Genomic DNA, 24,235 nt, shown 5'->3' with positions numbered 1-24,235 from the left:
TACACAAGGATCCTGGGACTGATATAGAGGGCAGTGGTGGGAACTGTTACAAACGCACTCAGTGAGCCCTGGGAAGGGCGTAGAGGCGCGATCGCGTGCTCCTGAGAGAGAATGAGCCCTTGAGCCCAAGGTGGCTCAAGAAGGAGCCCCAAGACACACCCCGAAGGAGGTGAGCAAGTACTGGCATGGGCAGAGCAAGAACACAGGAGAAGGACAAAGTGGGTCAACCCTCTGTTGAACCAACATGTACTAGAGAGGACAGAGGGCTGGAAACTCTGAGGCAAGGTACCGGAGTAGGAGATTCCGGACCCATGAGAGTCAAAGAGTCAGAGTACATAGGGGAACGAAGTCTCCTGAAACTTGGATGAGAAGAGGACTCCTGGACTGGACGAGACGAGACTCTCGAAGACGTGGAGAGTTGGACAATATGATATTCTTGAAGATTTAAACGAGGGGAGACACTCAAAGACTTGGACAAGACGATACTCTTGAAGACTTGAACGAAGGGAGACACTCGAAGACTTGAACAAGACAATACTCTTGAAGACTTGAACAAAGGGAGACACTTGAAGGCTTGGACGAGATGAGACTCTTGGAGACTTGGGAGAGTGCTGTCACTCAGGGTGCCCTACAAAGCCCAGCGTGGACTGGTCACGGACCACACTGTCTTGCTGCGCGCACAACACGGAAGGCTGGTCGCAGACCACGCAGAAAGTGGGACATGCACAGGACGGAGAAGAGGATCCAGGCAGCACTTAAGAACATAAGAACATAAGAAATTGCCATGCTGGGTCAGACCAAGGGTCCATCAAGCCCAGCATCCTGTTTCCAACAGAGGCCAAACCAGGCCACAAGAACCTGGCAATTATCCAAACAATAAGAAGATCCCATGCTACTGATGCAATTAATAGCAGTGGCTATTCCCTAAGTAACCTTGATTAATAGCCGTTAATGGACTTCTCCTCCAAGAACTTATCCAAACCTTTTTTGAACCCAGCTACACTAACTGCACTATCCACATCCTCTGGCAACAAATTCCAGAGCTTTATTGTGCATTGAGTGAAAAAGAATTTTCTCCAATTAGTCTTAAATGTGCTACTTGCTAACTTCACGGAATGCCCCCTAGTCCTTCTATTATTCGAAAGTGTAAATAACCGAGTCACATCTACTCATTCAAGACCTCTCATGATCTTAAAGACCTCTATCATATCCCCCCCTCAGCCATCTATCATATCCCCCCTCAGCCGTCTCTTCTCCAAGCTGAACAGCCCTAACCTCTTCAGCCTTTTCTCATAGAGGAGCTGTTCCATCCCCTTTATCATTTTGGTTGCCCTTCTCTGTACCTTCTCCATCGCAACTATATCTTTTTTGAGATGCGGCGACCAGAATTGTACACATCCATCTGGGACGATGGATGAAGAAGAGAGAACTACTGGACAGGTAGAGATCAGAGGGTCGTAGAGAAGAGGATGATGGACTCCAGGACAAAGGATGTTTGGACACCTGGACATCTGGATCACTTGAACCAGAGGACATCTAGACATCAGGACATCTGGGCATCAGGAATGTCAGGGACGTCTGGATACGGACAAGGAACCCCGAGGCTTACGGGAAGGGAAGCCAAGGGCTGGAACATACCACAAGGTGGATCTGACGAGGAATGAGACCTGAAGTATCAGATGGAGATTGTCAGAAACAAGAAGATATGGAACATGAAGTCTTCCGGACAGGAGCAGTAAGATGGACCACGATGGAAGCGGTGGAACTCCATGGACGAAGGAGAAGCTCCATGGGTGGTGTAACTCCGAGGATGAATAATGGAGCAGTCGTAACTCCATCCGAAGGCTCTGAAAGACTGAAGCAGAGCCTTTTTTATAGGGCAGGACCAGGAAGAGCCCAGAAGACACATCTGGAAGGCACAGGCGTGCTTCCTGTCTCTGACCCTTTAAAGGTAGGAGAGTGGTGCGCGACCCTCCCCTAGAGGGAGCTCTGGAGGCAGGTAGGTGGAGCCAAGGCCTGCCACGGCATCCTTCCACATGGAGAAGAAGAGGGCTGGCTGGAGGCAGCGTCTGCTGCCAAAGAGGAGCTGCAGAAGGGCGTCCTACAGCCCCGAAGATGAAGAGAAGGCGGCGGCGGCTCCCTGCCATTAAAGAAGGAGTCCAGCGGCCGCGTTCGGGCCGTGGTGGAGGGAGGAATCCCTGTGAGGGGATTCCCCTGAAGGAGAAGTTGATGGTGCGGCTCCAGCCGCGAAGGAGGGAGTCCGGCAGCAGCAGCGGTGGCAAGGCCATGAAGAAGCAGGGAGGCGCGGCTCAGTGGCAGTCCGAGCCGCAAGAGAGAGAGCAGCGCTGGAGAAGAGATGAGGGCCTGTCCGTGGGATGGGGTCCGCGGGCAGGATCGTAACAGGAACAAGGCTGAGAGGTTAGGAGAAGGTCACATGAGGGAGGAGGTAGGGGGATGGGGAGCTGCTGTTGGTTTAAGTAGGAGGCTGTAGATGCTTATCTATCCAAAGGAATAGGAAACTGAAACTGGATTGGTCAATTGCTGTTATTTACAAAATGTTACTGTGTCCTATGAGTTCAGCTAAGTGTCAGCTCGGCAGCTTGCAGCCAGAAAGTTAGAGTTCAAATTAATCTGAGACAAAGGTGTGGCAGTAAGGGCAGAACTGTCATAGCACACAAGGGGGAGAAATAGTTTTGGAAACAGAGAAGTATATGCAGACTGGGGAAAAAACACGAGCAAGCACATTAGCAGCAATCAGAAATCCAACAAAAATAAATAAATAAATGGATGGCATGTAGGCTCTCCTTCATTTTCAGGGTAAGGGAGGCAACTTCCTTTCCAGTAAGTGCAAGTGGGCACCTTTCTCAAAGTTATTAGTGCGGCAAGGACTTTCCTATGAAGTTAGCATGTAGCAGATTTAAAACTAATCGGCGAAAATTCTTTTTCACCCAACACACAATTAAGCTCTGGAATTCTTTGCCGGAAGATGTGGTTAGTGCAGTTAGTGTAGCTGGGTTTAAAAAAGGTTTGGATAAGTTCATGGAGAAGACCATTAACTGCTATTAATCAAGTTGGCTTAGGGAATAGCCTCTGCTACTACTGGCCTCAGTAGCATGGGATCTTCTTAGTGTTCGGGTACTTGCCAGGTTCTTATGGCCTGGATTGGCCACTATTGGAAACAGGATGCTGGGCTTGATGGACCCTTGGTCTGACCCAGCATGGCAATTTCTTATGTTCTTATGCTCTGAATTAAGCTGGGATAGCTAGGGAATGGAGCCAACATCTAATATGGAATCCAGACAATAGGGATGTGAATTGGTACTGGACTCGTTTCCGGTATCGAGTTCAGGTAAAAACCGCGGGAAATCTTCGTTCCCGTGATTCTTACCCATTTTAATCGGCTGTATAGTGCTGAAAAAAAAAACAAATCAACCCGACCCTTTAAATTTAATTCTTTCGCATCCCCCCCCCCCCCCCCAAAAAAAGATTTTTTTTACGTACCTAGTGGTCCAGCAGGGGTCCTGGGAGAGATCTCCCGCTCTCGGGTCATTGGCTGCCACAAATCAAAATGGCGCCAATGGCCCTTTGCCCTTAGCATGTGACAGGGTATCCGTGCCATTGGCCGGCCCCTGTCACATGGTAGGAGCACTGGATGGCGCAATCTAGATGGCGCCTTCTGATATTTTCAATCATCAGAAAAACAGTTCACATTCCTACCAGGCAATACAAACAGGGGACCAGATGGCTCGTTCATCCTTACCCTTTCATCCTGGAAAAAAACAGCTCAGCCCCTCTGGTGGCATTTCTCCCGGGTGTGACCTGTACCCACTGGCTATGTCATTCCGAACCAACCAGTGGACAATAACAGAGAGTACAGGAATTCACTTCCTTAGGCTCACAATTAACAAATAAATTGGACATGAGAATGGAATAAAGCATACCATTGAGATGATTCATATTTAAAAGCCAAGCTTCACAGCGGAAAGTATAAAGATAAGGTAGGGGAAAAAAACATCCAATTCAGTTACTGCAGTGCACAATATAATAGACAGGGATAGGCTTGTTATTGCTTTTGACGCATCTCTATAGTGTATCTGTATCCAAGGACAGACACGCAGATCATGTAATGAAACTTCTGGGAGGCGATAGCAACAGATTTGTAAGACATTCTGGCAGTTTGCACATCTGAGCTGCAGGGGGCAGCAAAGAGTTTTCTTTTCTCCTCTGCGTTTATACGGCAAGCTGTGCCATCCCTGGCAAAGCCCAGCTGCCAATCAGAAGTGCCTGCTCTCTGAGCATCCATTCAACCTCGTGGAAGACTGAGGGGGAGTGAGTTGCGCTCTGCTCCCTGAACATATAAATTCGATGTTTGCTTCCTGGATTTGCAACAATGCCAGATATTTCGCTAAAATGCAACATGACTTCAGAGAAGGAAGTCATTAACAATAACCCGAGCTCACGGAGATGGCAGAAAAGTGCTCTTCTGCTGTTTTATTAAGGGAGATGAGGAGTGACCCGGGCTATTGACTTTCTGGAAAGAGAGGACTCAGCAGGATGGCACCGCTCTCTCCACCTTGATTAAAAAGAGAGAGGGGGGAGAGAAAAGGACCCCTCTGTGAATGGGTGTGCAACAGAAAAGTCAGCTTTTACATGAAGACATAACTTGAGCAGAGGTGGAGGGAGGGAGGGGTGGGTGGAGGCATTCTGGAAGATCCTTTTCCGAATCATCACCAAGCCTTTTTTTTTTTTTTTTAGCTGAAGTCATTTCCAGCACAAGTTGCCAAGTGCACTTCTCACCATGAATGCCACACAATACACGTTTACGACCCAAACCAAACCCTTCAACGACACGGCAGACTTCAATGAAACTGCTCTCTTCAGCAACAGGAGCAGCATCGGATTCTGCGAGCAAGTCTTCATTAAGGCAGAGGTCTTTTTAACTTTGGGGATTATCAGCCTGCTGGAAAACATTCTCGTCATCCTAGCAGTGCTGAAGAACAAAAACCTGCATTCTCCTATGTATTTCTTCCTTTGCAGCTTGGCAGCAGCTGACATGCTGGTGAGTGTGTCAAATGCACTGGAAACTATCATGATGGCTGTTTTGAGTAATGGGTACCTGATCATTAATGACCAGCAACTCCAGTCAATGGACAACGTCTTTGATTCAATGATCTGTATTTCTTTGGTAGCATCAATTTGCAATCTCTTGGTCATCGCCATTGACAGGTATATAACTATTTTCTATGCTCTGCGCTACCATAGTATCATGACCGTAAAGAAAGCCTTGGGCTTGATTGTGGCTATTTGGATTGCTTGCATCATTTGTGGAATTGTCTTCATTGTCTACTCCGAGAGCAAAACTGTCATTGTCTGCCTCATCACCATGTTCTTCACCATGCTTCTGCTTATGGCCACGCTTTACGTTCACATGTTCATGTTTGCCCGCCTGCACGTTAAGCGGATTGCAGCCCTGCCCGTGGACGGGGTGGCCCAGCAGAGGACCTGTATGAAGGGGGCCGTCACCATCACCATATTACTGGGGGTCTTTGTGGTTTGCTGGGCACCTTTCTTTCTGCATCTCATCCTCATTATTTCCTGCCCCTCTAACTCCTACTGCATTTGCTACACGTCTTACTTCAACACCTACCTGGTGCTGATAATGTGCAATTCAGTCATTGACCCCATTATTTACGCATTCCGCAGTCTAGAGATGCGGAAAACGTTCAAGGAAATCATATGCTGCTATGGCATGAGCTTTGTAAAGTGAAAAGGGATTCATCATCAGAACAAAGGGAAGATGCTAATTGTCGAGAGTTCTACAGGAAATGCTGATGAAATCAAGCTGCCGATAGTGACAGAGCTTGCAACCTCTGCATAACAGGGCCTTCTTACAATGTGCAATCTTTCAATTCAATAGTAAATGATAGCAACCATTCTATAATGTTTGAGGAGATTTCACTAGCATAACACCATGACTTGCCCTATTGAAATGCAGCAGAGAGAGAGAGAGAGATGAAACTTTGCAAACTGCTCACTACCAAGTTCACTGCATTGGGCTTGTATTTTCATTATGACTTTGTTTAGAAAAAAAAATGTTTATGGTCACAGCTATGAAAGGGAGCCCGGGCAATGTTGCTTAGGGCACATGCAGTGCTTTAGCACAATTTCAGCCCTGTGCATCATCTCAGGCAAGTCTCTGAATTACTGGAAATGTGTACAAATGGATCATATTCATTCAAGCATGGTCTCTCACACTTTAGTGTTTGCCTTCATCATTCTAATTAGCTCAATCCTTAATTAAAAGATGCATGATTACGTCAAAGCTGTTTGATTCAGGAGCAAATCAGATCCCTGCCAGGGAACTAATTTTTCTTTCTCTGTTCTATCGGACAAGGCTTCACGTGCAAGAGAAAAACCTGCAAAATGATCCTTCTCTCTGTCACACACAGACATAGATGCTAGTAGATGTTTTGCTGATAAGAAGTAGAATGAGAGACAAAGTACTGGAGTACCTCACTGTCAGTTAAAACAGAGCATCTTTGTTGACTGCCTCTTGACATAATGACATTGCCACGAGCCACACACAAACAGCAACTTAATGTGCTAAGCAGAGAAGGTGATTGATATGCTTTGGAAAAACCATGATCGGGATGTGATGTTGACTCTCCTAGGCTACTAGAAAAGCCATCATTATTACTATGGCAATCTCAAACAAAATGTAAGAAACCTTCTTGTGTAAATAATGACACGCCTGCTGTACACTTATGATGCATTACTGAGCGTGCCAAACTTTGCGCAGATAATTATTTGGGACTATCACGAAAGTATGTGAAAGGATGGCAGTGAAGTCTGTTCATCTGCCTTGGGAACCTGTCAGCTGATAACTGGAAAACGATGGGAGAACTCCTTTGCAACAAGTTTCCACCGTACATAGGATGTGCTAAAGCAAAGAATTTCCAGACTGGGCTCAAACATAAAAGCAGGGAATCTTTTATCTTGTAAGAGATGTCTTTTTTTTTTTTAACTATGCACTGCTTTAAGTACTTAACAGTGGCTCAGCTCACGGCTCCTTTTCAGAAGGCAAATAAAGAAGTGAGCTCACATACAGAAGCTTATAATGCATGTTGGAAATCCTCGGAAAACATCACAACCAGAATCAGCAGCTGTAAAGAAGTGACGGAAGGAATTTAAAGGAGAATTTGCAGGTTTGTTGAGGTTGTTATGTACAAATGAAGAACCTTTCATTGGATGAACAAAAAAAAAAAAAGAAACATCATCAAGGAGATTTCCAGACATCACAGGTTCCTTCTTTATATTCCAGCTTTCTCCAGGACCAACATAACCAGGAAGATTCTTCACTACTTACCCCCTCATAGAGCTATCAAAATCATTTTAGTTTTAAAAGTAATAAAACTGTACCACCTAACATCCATGCATCTTTACAAATGAGGCCGATATTAAAAAAAAAAAGCTGAGCTTCTAAATTCAGGATTCTAAGTTAGGCAGCTATTTTCAGTCAAATTTACAGGCTGAAAATGCACATAAATTTAAAAATCCTAAAACTTAGGGTCCTATATGTACGCCTTTTATTCTTTCTCCTAAATTTAGGCTCCTAAGGGCCTGATTTACTAAGGCTTTTCTCCCATTCTGTGTCTGTGGGAAAAATGTTTAGTAAATGAGGCCCTTGTTAGGTGCCTAGCTCTGAAAATCAGTGCTAAACTCCTCACTCTGTTTCTTCGACCCCGTCGCCAACCTCTTTTTAGGACCCTAAATTTAGGTGCCGACTGAAAACGGAATCCTAAATTTAAGCATCCAGGCCTAGTAAATTTTCAAAAGTGCTAATTTGGAAGCCTGGCTCCAAAAAAATAAGGAAGCTACATTCTTTGAAAACTGGCTCCCCATAATAATCACAAGCTATCACATAGCGATACTGTTGTAAGGTTTTGAAAGCCAATGTAGAAAAACAAATTTAAAAAAATATAATTTGTAAAGCGTTATCTGTCTTCATTTATTCTTGTACATTATGTTCCCTAGTTCACTGTTATTTAATTTCATGTGCATGGTTCTTTGTTTCACTGTAAAGCACTTTTAGCTGCGTTTCGTTTATTGTGAACCGATGAGATGTCCCCAACGTTTACCGGTATATAAAAGCTTCTAAATAAATAAATAAATAAATAAATAAATAAATAAATAAATGCCATCAGTCAGGGGACAGTTTTATCTATTGTGAGATTAGGCAATGTTGGCTTGGGAAAGACAATTTTCAAAGTCATTTACTAGGGTAAAAAAATCGGTCACCCCTTGTAAATCAGCTGTCTGAAAATTTCCCAGCCTCAGTGCAACAAAAAGTAACAATGTGCATGCTTTTAGCCATATTTAGAGGTGGGGGTGTGCAGGCTGAAAATGTCCTTTTGTTTTGCTGCATTTTTCTCCCATTTCACTTTGGGTTATTTTTTATCATTTCATGTCATTTCATTTAAGGGTATGCTAAAACAGAATAGCGTGCCCTAAAATGAAATAGCATGCACTAATACATTTTGGTGTGCACTAGTTTGTTCGGTGCGCACCAGTTTTAGTGTGCACTAAACAAAATAGCACACACTAACACAAAACAAAACACAAAAACACGTATCCGAATTTAGAGAAGGCATTCTCAAGGGCGGGTCTAGACCAGGGGAGGAAAATAACACACACAGATTTGAAAATGAAGTCCACATGTGGTATTTTCAATGGAAAAAGTACCCATACAAAATGCAAGTGCAATTGTGCACAGCAAGTTTCAAAGCAAAAGTATGTAAGTACTTTTAAAAATGGGTAGAAAATCTGCAGGTGCCCCCTAAAATTTTAGCCCAGCTTCTTCTGATCATCCTCCTGTTTTTTGTGCTAACCAACTCTTTTAAGAAGGCAAGTATTTGTTCTGCCTTTCTCAAAGTCTTGGACAAATATTGGCTATTGGTACTTGGATACATTCCCAAAGAAATGTGAATTTGCAAGCTAGAACAAACTGTTTGAGTCTTGTTTGAAAGCCATCAGGCAGATGAATGCTGATTCTTTGATACCCAGAAGCTATATGATCATTCAGAAAGTAACTTTGATTTCATAGTCAAAAGGGTTTTTTTTTGTTGCAAAGCACGTAATCACAATTAATGTCTTTTATTTAAGGTCTGTGAAGAGTGCTTGGTTGGAAACACTACAAACTGCAGCTGTTTACTTTTACAGGCATAGCTTCTGCTACAGAGAGAGACTCCTGCTTATGATATTTTTTTTGTGCTTTTCCTAACATCTGACATTCATTAACTGCACATGAAATCACTTGTGAGCTTCAGGAGCAAGGAAGAGCAGAATGTTGGACGGATCCCAGTGCAAGAATGTCCTATCTGATACAGCAGTGGTTCTTGGTCCTGTCTTCCAGTATCTCGCCCAGTCTGGTTTATAGGCTATCCGGGATGACTATGCATGAGATAGATTTGCAGACAATGGAGACAGTAGATGCAAATCTATCTCATGCAAAGTCATTGTGGCTATTGTGAAAACCCAGCTGGCTAGGGGAATACTCCAGGACAGGGTTGAGAACCACTACCCTAGAGGACAGCAAGCAATAGCAATGGTCCAAAGAGATGTAAATTATGCAGCTCTGCTTGCAGTGTCAAATTTCTGTGAAATAGTCTAATCTCCTTGGTGTATCCGCTGTATTTGTGCTAGATTGGCAAGTTGTTACAAGCAACCATCTAATGTCTTTGACACACGCTACCATCAAGACGTTTTGCTCTGTACCGACAAAACCAGTTGGGATATGGCAGATAGCTGACATATTTCCTGGAAGTCTTGTCTCGTTCCATTCTGTACTTAATAATAAAACAAACATTCAAAGACGGTTCAGTAGTATATTTTGCTTGAATCCAAGAGGACCCAGTCTAATTTGAACGTATGAGCACTGTCGCACTTTTCCGCAGAGAGGGAAGACCTTTTATTAGTTCACCCAATGTTCAGCTGTAGGAGCCGTCTAGCAATGGTTTGAAACACCCCCCCCCCCCCCCCCCACCATCTAATGAGGGAATCCAGAGAAAGAGAGAAAACCACAGACAACAAAAACAGGGGAAACTGTGTCAAGAGGACCTGAGGAAGAGTTGGGGAAATTGCAGAAAGAAGCTTAAAAAAACCATCGCTGTGAAAAATATCAGGAAAAGATAGCAGTGGAGATCCTGGCATAGTCACCTTTCCCCTCCCTCCCCCACCCATGGCATAATTCTCCCGCCCCCTTCTCTGGCATAATAATTTTAGCCTGCCCACCCCTCAGTATGATCACTTTTCCCTCTCTCGTCACACCCTGCATAATTCATCCTCCATTCCTCAACCCACAACCCAACACAGACACCTTCCCCTGCTCCCCCCTGGTGTATAATCACAGTTCTCTCTTCCATCCAACCCATAGCATGATTACCTGCTAATCCCTCCCTTGCATAATAAAACTTCCCTCCCCCACCCATACCCTTATACCCCATCTTTCCGAAAACAATCAAGGCGGCTGACAGATGCTACATACTAACAATAATATATTACATATAACACACAAGAATTGCTTTGAACAAAAGAATTGATACCATATTAAAATTTAAAAACTAATCATGGTGTTTGTCCTAGAAAGATCTTGACAACACTAAACTAAGTCATCACAGCCAATTGAGCGTAAAACTAGAGGATGAACTTTTCCCACTAGTTAAAATAAACTGACATAATTCTCTCCCCTACCCAATCACCCTGTGCTTCCCCTCTCTACCTGCTGGCTGGGAGGGGACTCACAGGCCCAGTGACTCTCATTTGCCACTATTGCTGCCTCCTCTACTGGCTGCCAGTCTCTCAAAGACAAAGCCTCATGGGGCTCATATTCTCACTTGACGTACCAGCTCCATCCATTCCTGCTTTACAGGAAGCTGTCAAAGGAGGAGGCAGCAGATAAAAAGCATGGCTTTCTGCCCCCCCCCCCCCCACCCCCGCCAGCCGGAGGAAAGTATGGAGGAGGCAAATGGAGGAGAGAGGCTGAGTTTTCCAGGAGCCTCCATGGCAATGCCCTGTCCCCCCTCTTCTCCTGCATCAGCATTTCCAGGATGCAGCCCCCTTCCTCCCCAGGCCTACTTAGGGTGAGATGAGCCGACTTGGCAGCAGGGTGGGCCCAAGAGCCCAAGCTGTGATCAGTCCCCCTCTTCTGCTGCTGCTTCCCAGGGCAATATTTTGCTGCCTCCTTTCAAATTTTGGCACTCTATGCTACCGCCCAGCTCTGCCTATAGATTAAGAGAGAGAGAGAAAAACACAGAAGTTAGGAATGGGGAAAGTAAATCGATTCAAGAGAGCATGGGATTAATACAGGGGATCTCTGAGGGAGTGACGGGAATTGTAAAGCTAAATTAGTTGGGCAGATGGGAAGAATGGATGGGCCATATGGTCTTTTTCTCCTGTCATATTTCTATGTTTCCATGAATGAAAATAGTCCAATTTTTGTAAATGAAACCCACCTTCCAAGGGAGATGGAGGTTAAAGAGCATGCTACCATTTAAGTGAACCATTTAAGCTGCCAGCCTAGGAAACCCACAATGAGATTGAAAAGGTTGCCAGACCCCTTACTGTGAAGGTGCTTAAATGATCATTGAATAGATGAGTCAGTGACTCAGGTAGGGGATTTGCATGTCACAGCCCTCTGGACTACTGTTGGTAACTTGCAGTGAAATATCACTTTAAATCAAAGGATGGCAAAATCCTAAATTACAAATCTATGACTGGAAAAGTCTTACATTGTAGAATTCTGAATGAGCGAGGGATTTTTGAGAAAAATGTCCTGGGAAGCAAACAGATTCTCATCCTGACTAACAAGGGGAGTCAGACCCTTGGGTATCCAGTTCTCAGACAACAGAAGAAAAGGCCAGGCAGGATGAAAGGGTGTGCTCATATTCTATTTCCATGGTCTTGCCTGGGTCTTGGACTTTTGGCTGAGAGAAGATAACCCATCAAAGCTGGGTAACATTGATTGACTGGCCATGAGCTTAGCAGAGCTAAAATCACTGAAGACTGAGATTGTGGAGGGCCTGAATCACTGAATGCTAAACAAGCCATGAGCCTAATGGAGCTGTAAACCCAAGCCAGGAAAAACCCTCCTACCAAGGGAGAAGAACCGAAGGACAGCGGCAGATTCAGAGGTGGAGTGGTCCCCCAGAAGGAAGGGGACCCCAGCGGAACATCGAGCGGTCCCCCTGGATGGTATGGACCCTAGCAGCAGATCGGGAGGTGACCCTGGGACCCCGTTGAGCAAGGGGACTCTAACGGCAGATCAAGTGGTCCCCCAGGAGGGTGTGGACCCCAGCAGCAGATCGAGCAGTCCCCCAGGAGGAAGGGGACTGCAGCGGAAGGTCCAGAGGTGCAGTCGGGTTCCCCAGGTGGGCGTGGACCCCAGTGACAGACTGGGAGGTGGAGTCAGGTCCCCAGGAGGGCATGGACCCCAACATTGGCACGGACCTTTCAGCAGACTGGAAGCGGCACCAAGGAGATGGCAGTGGTTTAGATACAATGGACCCCCCCAGTCCAACACTGCCCACCAACCCAGTTCCATCTTTTCACATAGGTGAGACTTGGGATAAAAGGGGGAGGATAATAATACTTGATTAAGTGGGAACACAAGAGGTCCCTTCTATTCTATAGGTGGTATACTGTGGGGGTCAACAGCCCCAAATTGCCAAATATTAAATGTTCTTGCTACCTTGTGAAAATGTATATAGTTGTGTGGCCTGAGACTATTAACCATGAGTAGATAAGTGAGCTGTTTGACATCCTATTAGCGATGTAAACAGTCATGTAGAAATGTATATACTTATGTAGTCTAATAAACCTGTATATATTTGTACATACTGCCAGCCTTGTTCACAGTCCCATTTGTTTTCCTGGGGTGAAGGGAGGGAAATCCCATCCACTAACACCTTTTTCCCCAGGTGGAGGCACCCGGTGCCAAGAGTGCGAGGACCGACGGAGTCTGCCCTAAGGGGGGCTCCCACCAGGTTGGTCTCGAGCCCAGGAACCGGCCCCGCGAGGTAAGCGGTCAAGGGGGCGTTACATAAAGTTTAGCAGAACGGAAATCCATACCAAGAGAAGGAAAGCAGAATCGTGAGGTCCCAACAGCATCAGGGACAACTGCTGGTCCGATCTCCTTGGGTTCTGATGTCCCTGCAGTCCATTGCTGTAAACTGGACCATTGTTCAGAATGATTTCCATCTATTTTTTAAGTTAATTATAAACCCCCCAAACTACTCCACAGATTACAACCTGGTCCTGCTGACAAACTGCACGAGTGAGAATATGATCTATAATTATAACCTTTGCAAGGCAGAAACCCACTTTATGACAAACATTAGGGGTCTGCAAAGACTTTTTTTTTTTCATTTCATTTTCTTAGGGGGGGGGTTGTTTTGTATCAGTTGTTCATTTCATTTCTTGTCATTGATTGAAAAAAAAAAATAAAGGAAATTAGAAAAAAAAAAAAGTGACAGGGCCTCCAGTGCAAAAGACAAACATCCCTCCTAGGCTCTCCTCACCCTCCACTAAATCCCCCCCCCCCCCCCGGTGCCCCTTTGGACCCTCTCACCCTATTCCTCTTTCTTTCCCGCTACCCTGCCAGCATGGCTACTGAAAATGGCAAGGGCAATGCCACTGTTAATATCTGTGCAAGAAAGTGACGCAAACCCACATGGAAACTGCTCGGATCGATGACCTTTTGTATCTGGAGAACAGCGTCCTCTGTGCATTTTTCCCCTGCGGTGGTCAACTTTATATTCGGCTGCACTGAAAACCTGCTTCAAGTGAAATTTGAATTCAGCCTCATGAATGCTCTTGCCACATCCCCCGCCCACACACACACACTCTTGCCTGCTTGGCTTTACTTCTGAGGGCACCGACTTTCTTTGAAAGACTGAGCAGGCATTTTTATTTTCCCAGTAGCTCAGAGCCACTCAAATGACTTCAAGGGATCTGGACCCCGCTGGAATAGAAGCAAAGTCCAATTCAAGGCGTGCTGCAACCCCGTCCTTCCTTCTCATCTCCACTGAAAAACACAAGGCATGGCAGAGACCCGCAGGTCCAGCACAGCTGTGCAACCAGATGGATCGGGAAGAGAACTGCTGCTGTCCAAAATCGAAAGAGCCTCTCCGGTACTGAGGGGTGTGCCAAGCGGCGGGATCCAGATCCACAAGCCTGAGATTACAAAGTACTTGAAAGAACAGTGCAAGGTAAATAGTCTGTGCTGGTTCCGGGTGCCGTGACTGCTTGCTGCATTTATTAGCCACATTCGGACCTGCTTACAATATTCCATTTCGCCCTAATGAATTTTGCTCTGATAGGATAACACGGTAAAGTCGCCACTAATCATTATCTAAATGCCTTACTGAATTCAGTTTATTGTGCATTTTCAGACTGGTTTCAAATAGAGTTCCGAACCAAGGAAAAAAAAAAAAATATATATATATATATATATGTATATATAAAGAGAACTGTATCTTGTTTGCAATGAACACAATACAGCTTCAGAATCAGAAATTAATGGGAAAATTACTTCCACTTTATGGCAAGTTTAAAAATGCAAGATGTAATATTACACACATGATCTATTGCCTGCAGCTGATGTGTGAGCATACCCCACTGTAAAATTTGGAAATCTTGGTATTACAGCTTAACAACAAATGACCTACATAGACCTCTTCTATGAAAACATACCAACTATTAGACATATTCTGGTTTTACCCTGAGAGCTACATACAGACTTATTTTTCATGGTTTGGTCAGGGGTCCAAACACTTTTGTGTTCCTAATGGGATTGAGTAGCAGGCATTAACCACATCCCTCCCACCCCCCACCCCCGGTTGATATTTTACAGGTTCTCAACCTCAGCCAAAAGACTATGAAGGCCTTAACTCAAGACTCGCATCTCATATCTGCTGATCATAGTCAAAACGAGACTGAAAAGCTAAAATCTATACACCTATTAACCTTGTATGACCTTTCAGCACATTCAGACATTTCACCCTTTGCTAAGGGGGAAACAACCAGGGTAATTCTACCTTGAACTGCTAGGGGTAGCAGAGCCGTATGTTGAGGCTTATTTAGTAAAGTGTATTAACATGCATTAAACGTCAAATATGGCACTTAATATATGTTAAATCCATATTAACACGCATTATCAGTAATGTTCACATAAGTGCTATCAATAATATAAAACAAAACAGATTAATGCATGCAAAATATTAATGAGCTGTGATACATGGAAATACATGTAATATTAAAATTGCTTATTACAAACAGTATGTTCCTCTCAGCCATTGTTAATCTCAAATAAACCAGGGAAAAAAACATTTCTTGAAATGCGGAATTGCTCTATACAAGAAGAATGACAAAGAGGCAGGTGGCACCTTATACACTAACCAATTTATTGAGGCCTAAGCTTTCAAGGACAGAGTCCACTTTGTCAGATGCATGAAGTGTAGTACAGATGAATGGGTAATATATATATAGGGATAGTGGGGGGGGGGAGGGGGGAGAGCAAAGGGAAGGCACTGAATTAGGCAGGACATGGTGTGGAGAGAGTGTGTAAAGCATTATAGTATAGCCTACTGATAACTGAGGGAAGTGAGAAGACAGGATGGACTGAGAGCAGTTAAGTTCATAGAAAGTTGTAGTAAGTCATGAAGCCTTTGCCACCGTTCAGAACTAAGGTGATGAATGATAAGTTTTTTAACGAGTTCCAATTCAGCAGTTTCACACTGTAGTGATCCTTTGAAGTTTCTCTGTAGGAGAATGGCAGCCTTAAGGTCTGACAGAGAATGTCCTGGAAGGTTAAAATGTTCTCCTATTGGTTTCTGAATTGTGCCATTTCTTATGTCAGATTTATATCCATTTATTCTTTTCCTTATAGATTGACCTGTTTGTCCTATGTGGACAGCAGAGGGACATTGAGGCAGGTGATGGCGTATATTACATTGGAAGAGGGGCAGGTGAATGAGCCCCAGATGTTGTAGTTGATGTTGTTGAGTCCAGTGATAGTGTTGTCCGAGTTAATATGTGGACACTGTTGACATCTGGGTTTCTGGCAGGGTCTGGTTCCTGAGTTGGTTTCCTTGTTGTACAATTTGTGGTTCCTGGCAAGTATCCATTTGAGGTTGAGGGGCTGTCGGTAGGCCAGGATAGGCTTGCCACCCACGGACTGTGAGACGATGGTATCATTATCCATGATGGCTTGTAGATCCATGATGATATGTTTCAGTGGGAACTATAGGTAACAACGAGAGGTGTTCTGTTATTTTCTTTTTTTCATATTATTCTGTAGCAGAGTGTTTCTGGGTATTTGTCTCTATTAATCTGTTTTCTTACCTCATTGGGAACTCTAATTCTAAAAATGTCCATTGTAATTTCTCCAGATGGGATTCCCTCTCTGAAAGGTCAGAACAGATAACGATTGTACCGTAGAGCTTGGCTGTAGAAAATGGACCTGTTGGTATGGGGTGGGTGGAAGCTGGAGGCATTTAGGTATGTGTGGCTTCTGGTATAATATGATTCTTATGTGTCCCTCATAGTAGGTGGTATCCAGAAAGTGGACTTGCTGTGTGGATTGTTCCAGGCTCAGGTTGATGGTAGGGTGGAGTTTGTTGAGTTCTTGGTGGAATTCTTTAAGTGCTTCAAGTCCATGGGTCCAGATGATGATAATGTCATCAATGCACCTTAAGTACAGGAGCGGCTTCTGAGTGTAGAAGCTGAGGAAACACTGTTCTAAATCAGACAAGAAAATATGGGCATATTGTGGAGCCATGCAGGTACCCGTGGCAGTGCCATTGACTTGCAGATACAAGTCCTTTTCAAATCTGTGTGTGTGAGGACAAAATGGTAAAATTTGTTGGCCAGAACAGCTGTTAGCATCTGGGATATTCCTGATGGCTTGTAATCTGTCTTTGTGAGGGATGTTGGTGTAATGGTTGCCAAAATGGTGTTGTCTGGGAGGTGGCCAATAGAATGGAGCTTCCTCGGGAAATCTGTGGTGTCTCGAAGGTAGCTGGGAATGCAGGTGGCATAGGGTCAGAGGATGAGTCCATGTAGTCAGATATTCCTTCTGTGAGTGTTGATACTAGAAATGGGGCATCCAGAGCTCCCCAATCTGTGTATTTTGGGTAATAGTTAGAAAGAACCTGGCTGAGACTCTTGGAGTGTGTCCCTGTAAATCTGTTGATGTATTCCATTGGGGAATCCCTTCAAGAGTTTGTGTAGTTCCTTCTAGTATTCTCCAGTGGGGTCTGAGGGCAGGGGCTTGTAAAATGTTGTGTTGGAGAGTTGTCTCCTTGCTTCTCATCTATAGTCCTCGAAAGCTTATGCCTCAATAAACTGGTTAGTGCCACCCGCCTCTTGTCATTTTTGCTACACCACACTAACATGGCTATCCCTCTGAAGATCTATACAACAAGCTCTTTGATTTTCCATTTAGGCAAGAATATTCTTTTATCAAACATAGCCTGATTCGACAATATTTGCTTTCCATTTTCTCAAAATTCAAAACTAATACCTTGCTGTGCGAGCTACGGGAATAATATATGCGGGTTAACAAAGTAGCTAGTTAAATAATAGCATTATAATTACATTGCTTTGAGTTCAACCAATGTCATCATCCTATAAGAGTGACTCAAGTATGCTACAATCTCTACTATTGCAGTGAAGCTATAGGATGCAATTATTAGAAGAGAACATGATTAGAGAAGTACTTACAGTAATTTCCTATTTGTAATGTGTAAAGAAAAGTAAAGAAATAGTCATTTATGTCGTTATTAGCATGGAAACATGCCAAGGAAAGACTGGTGTTTGTGTACGAGTGCTATGAATAGAGCAACCAAGGCTATCTGTTTATTTTACATTTGGGATTGTAATCCTTTATAGCATTAGAGATAAAGCACACACAAGTGTAAGGGGGACGTCAAATTTGCCCCTTACTAGAGGAATTGCCTTTAACTGTTATAGCCATAGTGGTTTCAAGAGACCTGGTGTGCCAGTAGTAAAGAATTGGGGCTCTCAGCAGCTCCTACCGCTGTTAGTGAGGTCAGCGAGTGTCCGTTAAGACGGTTGGAAGCCCGTTAGACGGTTGGTTTGGTAATACTCCCACATAAACGCGTTTACGGAAGGCAAAAATCAGAAACAGCAGCACGGCAGCAGGAAAAAGCACAGGCAAAACAGTTCTTCACAAAAAGCAACAGACACTCAGACATCCCAAGCAGCCAGCAATGACAAAATCAGCAGAAGTCAATTTCTCAGGCTGCGTGAGTAACCGTGCGCAGGAATTAGGACCTCCTCTGTGGCGAAGCCCACTTAGAACGTGAAATCCTCTTCTCCCACAGACAGACAGCGTCACTCGGCCTCTCCGATGAGTCTCCTTCTCCCTTTCAGCTTGGGGAAAGGGACTCTCCTGAGCACTGCTTGCTGAGCTCCTCCTGGGACCCCCCCCCCCTCTAAGCCACTCTCTCACGTGGAGATGAAAGGCAAGCTGCCCTCTCCTCTCCTCTCCTGGAGCCTCCCTCCAGCTTCCCAGTCGGTAAGTCGGTAAGCCCCCCCCCCCTTGGAGCAAGGCTTCCCAAACTTTTAGCCTAAGTGACCCCATTTTAGAACTTGAAAATTCACCTGACCCCCAGACAACAAAATAGCAAGGGGGCAAATCCCAATCACTCCGCTCTCACCCTCCCTGTACTCCAGCTGATCCCCTCTCTCAACCTTCACCCTGTCCAACCAATCCTTCCTCTCATCCTCTACTCGTTTAACATCCTCCCTTCCGTTTGATCCCCTTTTACATCCCCCAGCATCTCTCATCCCCCCTCAGCCCCTTTTGCATCTCTCCAGCTAATCCTCTCATCCCCAAACCCTTCTTATAAACCTAAAACTGATCCTCTCTCATCCCCTCTCATCCTCACTCTCATCCCTACCCTTGTCTTTCCCCTCCCAGCCTCAACTCTTTCTCTTATACCCCTTAGTCAATCTTCTGTCATTTCCACCCCCTCCACAGCCCATCCTCTCCCCACCCCCACACCATTTTCAGCTGATCCAAGCCCTGAAATCCCTCTTACATCTGATCTGTCCCTTAAAATGGCCTCTCCTCCGAACATCCCCTGGCCAGAGTCAGTGGCAGCATTTTCCTTTTGGCCTCTGGCTGACAGTGGTTGATAACTAAGGGGCCAACATTTTTCTGTTGGGTAGGTTTAGCGGTGGCTTAGGAAAAGTGCAGCAGTGGTATTAGTGACGAAGGTCAGCGTGAGGTCAGCATGTTCACAGGCCCTGCAACGGCTCCCCCCGACCTCTCCTTGCACAGGGCTTCTTCTTGCTAGCACAGAAATTCATGTGAGGGTGGGGCTACTGCAGGGCCTGTGAACATGCGCCGGCTCACAGGGCCCCCCCCTCTCCCGCTGACTCGCACGACTAGAGCGCTGCCATCTGAGGCACTTGTGACCCCCCGCTGAAGGTTCTGTGATCCCATTTAGGGTCATGACCCACACTTTGGGAAGCCCTGCCCTAGTACAAGTTTGGACAGAGACCTGCCCTTTTTTGGGTTGGACCAGGAAAATCAATCAAACAATAGTCAACACCCCTGGAACCTTCCCTTGCCGGACGGTTTCTCACATTAACCTATGGTGAAGGCTTAAACAGCCTTACAAACTAAGAAACAGAGCTGGCAACATTTGAAACATTTTTATATGACTAATTACCGACACTATTTTTTTTTGGAAGAATTCGGAAGCTCATCTGGTAGAGCATGATCTCACATGAAATGATGGAAGAACCCTGCTTCAAAGACCTGTCCAGAAGGAACCTAAGATTTAAAGGTTCATGTAACTCAGAAGCTCTAGGGGCAAGTTAAATAATTTACGGCATGATAAGGGGCAAACAAGAAATAAAAAAATAGAGGAAAGCAGAGAGCAGTCTGGGACAATGACATTCAAAATGGCCAAGATCTGGAGAAATGAGCAAAATAAGGAGGAAGTAGAGAGTACAGAGGGAACCGACGCACCATAGCTGCCAATGTTCACCACAGAGACGGCATGTGATGGTGGCCATGATAAATACTGACAGCCATCGAAGTGCCAGTTTCAAATGACTAACTTGTGTACAAGTCTTTCATAATTTAGCCCAATATGTGGACGAACAAAGTGGGCATCATTTTTAAATCATGTTTTGTATTAGTTTGAAGTGACATTTTTTTCAAAAGCTTTGGTTAATTTTTTTTGGATTGTAGTTTGTTTCACTTTCTGAAAAGAAAAAGACTGGCATATGATGACAAGGGGTGGAGTCTTTCACTTAAAAAATTCCATGGTGAAGCTCCAGGTTTGATGCTTTTGCATATATAAAACATTTTTCTTCTTAAATATTGATGGATAATGATTAGATGTGTTTAATTTTGCATTCACTTTTTTTTATTATTATTTTTAATTGTACATTATGGGGCGGATTTTAAGAGCCCTGCTCGCCTAAATCCGCCTAAATCCGGAGGGGTAGATTTTCAAACCGCGCGATTTGGCGTACTTTTGCTGGCGCATCAGGCGCAAGCAAAAGTACGCGGGATTTTAGTAGATACGCGCGTAGCCGCGCGTATCCGCTAAAATCCTGGATCGGCGCGCGCAAGGCTATCGATTCCTTATAGCCGGCGAGCGCCGAGCCGCGCAGCCTACCCCCGTTCCCTCCGAGGCCACTCCGAAATCGGAGCGGCCTCGGAGGGAACTTTCTTTTGTCCTCCCCTCACCTTCCCCTCCCTAACCCACCCGCCCGGCCCTGTCTAAACCCCCCCCCCCTTACCTTTGTCGGGGGATTTACGCCTCCCGGAGGGAGACGTAAATCCCCGCGCACCAGCGGGCCGCTAGCGCGCCGGGACGCGACCTGGGGGCGGGTCCGGAGGGCGCGGCCACGCCCCTGGACCGCCCCGGGCCATAACCACGCCCCCAGGCCCGCCCCCGAAACGCTCCCGACACGCCCCGAAAACGCCACGCGGATCGGGCCCGCCCCCCGACACGCCCCCCTCAGAAAACCCCGGGACTTACGCGAGTCCCGGGGCTCTGCGCGCGCCGGTAGGCCTATGTAAAATAGGCGCACCGGCGCGCAGGGCCCTGCTCGCCTAAATCCGCCCGGATTTAGGCGGATTTAGGCGAGCAGGGCTCTTAAAATCCGCCCCTATAAGCACAAAGTCCACCAGCAAAGACAGCTGGTTTGCTTCAAGTAGTGGTGCACTCCTGGTATGACCTCTGTCCGCATTACTTTGACCTTCAGTAGTTATATACTCCTTCTTCTGATGTTTGGTTTGGATTCCACATGCAAAAATAACTTGCCTTGCTTCCACATGACATCAGTGGTGGGGATTAATGGTGGTTATGGTAACAAATGGCGAATTCGGGGATTAAAGAAGCTGGTCCAGAAATTGAGGCCATTGGAGAGGATGGAAGGGGTGAGCAGAAGCAGACAGAGCTTAGAGAAGAAGCAAGCCAAGCTCTCGACAAGCACACAAGACTCTCAAGTGTTTTTTTAATTAGATGAAAATGAAGTATAATTAAATGCATGCTGGTTTTCTCCCAATTATTATATATCTCTGATTTCAGTCTGTTTGTGTATCCAATTGGACTTTAATGATGTCTGTAAAAAAAAGTACTGTCTCTAGTACAACTTAATTAAGAAAGAAACAAACATTGTGAAATTATAAAAATAATGTCACATCTCAAATACGGCATTGACTGTTCTATTTATTCAAAATAAAATACGCAGAAAAAAATCAGCAAGTTCATTAGCTGCTGACTTAGAAATTCATTTAAAATTAATAAACGCTGATTTTCTCCTATTTACCCTTACTAGTTCATTTTTTAAGGTTAGGGGGAAAACACCAGATTTTACCATTTCGTTGTACACAGCACAAGAATGGGATGATGACACACTGAGTTGGAAATATGCAGCAAACCTATGAACTTTCCCAGCAGTTTTGTTCTCTGAGTACAATGAGCAATGTCCTCAGTATCTGTGGCATGACTGGGGGACCCCCAGTGGGGGGGGGTGCGCGTCTTTGGAACGACATGACAAATACAGCTAACAGTCGGGCTGATTCAGTAAAGTCCGCGGGAGAGCGGACGAACGCCCGCTCTCCCAGCACACGCACAGGCCACTCGCCTGTGCGTGCGATTCTGTATTTAAATTAGGTGGTGCAGTAGAAACGGGCGCGTCCCTAGTGCCTCCTTTTGACCCGGAGCGGTGGCTGTCAGCAGGTTTGACAGCCGACGCTCAATTTTGCTGGCTGACAGCCATGGGCTCGGAAACCGGACGCTGGCAAAATTGAGTGTCCGGTTTTCGGCCTGACAGCCGCCGGCCCATTTAAAATTTTTTTTTTTTACTTTTTTACCCTTCGGGACCTCCGACTTAATATGGCCATGATATTAGGTCGGAGGGTGCACAGAAAAGCAGTTTTTACTTAAAGTGCGGCTTGGCTGCACATTTTACTTCCGCCCCTTACTGAATAAGGGGTAAGGGAAAACGTGCGTCCAAGGACAGGTTGGAGCGCCCTGTACTGTATCGGCCTGAGTCTGTCATGTTTCGTCTCATTTCAAAATAAAGCCAATGAAATTCATTGGGTTTTCCCCTTTCATTTCAAAAATAGCAAACGCCCCCCTTGGCCCGCTCTCCCGCCGCTGCCTCTCGGCACCGCCAAAAGTTTGAAGAATTGCAGCCCAGGCCGTTCCCTGCGCCCCTCTTCCAGTTTGCTGTAATGGCGCCATTTCCCAGGGGGAACCCAGCGAGGCGGGAGGGTTCCCGCTCTGTTCCAACCTGTGCGTGTGGCAACCGCGGGTGCGCCGGGCACTAACGCAGCTCTTCCTACCGCTCGTTACTGGATAGACCTGTCAGAGAGGAGGAGTAAGAGCGCCTAGGGGAAGAGCCTCGGATTCAGCGGCAAGATATAGGCGAACACTGCCCCCTTCGCTTTGCACGTTCTGTTTGCGGAGGGTTTTCAGTGTTCTCTTTTTTTCTGTTTATTTCACGTCAAACCTGCATCCCCAGTCGCTCCTGCCTCCTGTTTCCAGCCGGTGCCATGTTCTGTACGGCAGCAGGAGGGACAGAGGTGAGAAGCGATTGCTTCCGCCCGCTTTTGGCTGCTTGGTGCGCTTGTCCATGGATGGGGGGCGGGGGATTTTTTTTATTATTATTTCTTTCGGCAGCACTTTCGGATTTCGGCAACGGGAGGGGAACCTGGCCTCTTCCTTTCTTCCTGATTTTTCTTTCCGTTTTTATTTCGGTTCAGTTAAATGACGTGAAATAATAATTGAACATTAAACAAAATCAGAAACAAATTTAGAAAATATGAAAAAAAAAAACCCCAAAAGAAATGAAAACATTTTTTTTTTGCACACCCTTAAAACTCACTATGGTACAGTTGTTGTTACACATGGATCATAATTAGAAGAAAAAAAAAGGAGGAAAACATCTGCCGAGCAGCGCGTCTGACTTTCATACCTAGGAAGAGCTTAATTAAAATGCACGAAATCTGAAAGTAATTGCAAGTTAAGGAGTCGAGAAGAACAGAGACACCGGATCTTCAAATCGCTCCAAGATGAGGGAGTCGTGACAATCCCCCAATTTCAAGAGCTGGAAGCAATCGGCTAAGCTGCTTTCCCAGACGCCGTTTTGTCCAAGCCCGACGCGCCTGTCTCCTCCCACTGACGTCACCATGGGCCCACTTTAAAGTCAAGTCTTGCCAGAGGGAGGGGGGTCGCCCCCGAAAAGGCATCCCTAAGGTTTAGTGGAGTGGCCTGCAAGTGCCAGGGTTAGAGGATAATGTTCGAATTTTTTGCCCTTCTTATTTAGACTATCTCATTGGCTTTGCTGTATTTTAATATATGATTATATCGGTTTGGGAGGGAGGGAGGGTATTTTCTTTGTATGTAGCTAGTTAGAGCGGTCTGTTTTAGGGATTTTTATATGACATTTTGCTGTTTACCATCTAAACCACTTTGAGTCTTATTTTTCTTTGGTGGAGGGGGAGGCTGTCTATAAATATGAAAACGAAATATGGAGAAGCAACAATGACGTCCTTTATAATGTTTTTGCCCATTATCCTCAGTTCTTGTTTTAAATGTGTAAAAGTTTAATACAAAAGTTATTACACACACACAAAAAAAAATGACGTCCATAATCTCTTCTGACCCATCAACAGGATGAT

General features: G+C 45.3%; 1 protein-coding gene across 1 annotated transcript; it reads left to right on the top strand.

Annotated features, from left to right (window-relative positions):
• The first annotated feature begins 4,798 nt into the window (after positions 1 to 4,798).
• On the top strand, positions 4,799 to 5,767 carry MC3R (melanocortin 3 receptor). The gene has a single exon (XM_029611913.1). The coding sequence runs from the start codon at positions 4,799 to 4,801 to the stop codon at positions 5,765 to 5,767; it is 969 nt and encodes a 322-aa protein (XP_029467773.1).
• Positions 5,768 to 24,235: the final 18,468 nt, after the last annotated feature.

The sequence above is a fragment of the Rhinatrema bivittatum genome, chromosome 8 (genome assembly GCF_901001135.1).
Source record: "Rhinatrema bivittatum chromosome 8, aRhiBiv1.1, whole genome shotgun sequence".
Lineage (NCBI taxonomy): Eukaryota > Metazoa > Chordata > Amphibia > Gymnophiona > Rhinatrematidae > Rhinatrema > Rhinatrema bivittatum.
The sequence above is the reverse complement of the archived record's forward strand: the minus strand, read 5'-3'. Positions and strand labels throughout refer to the sequence as shown.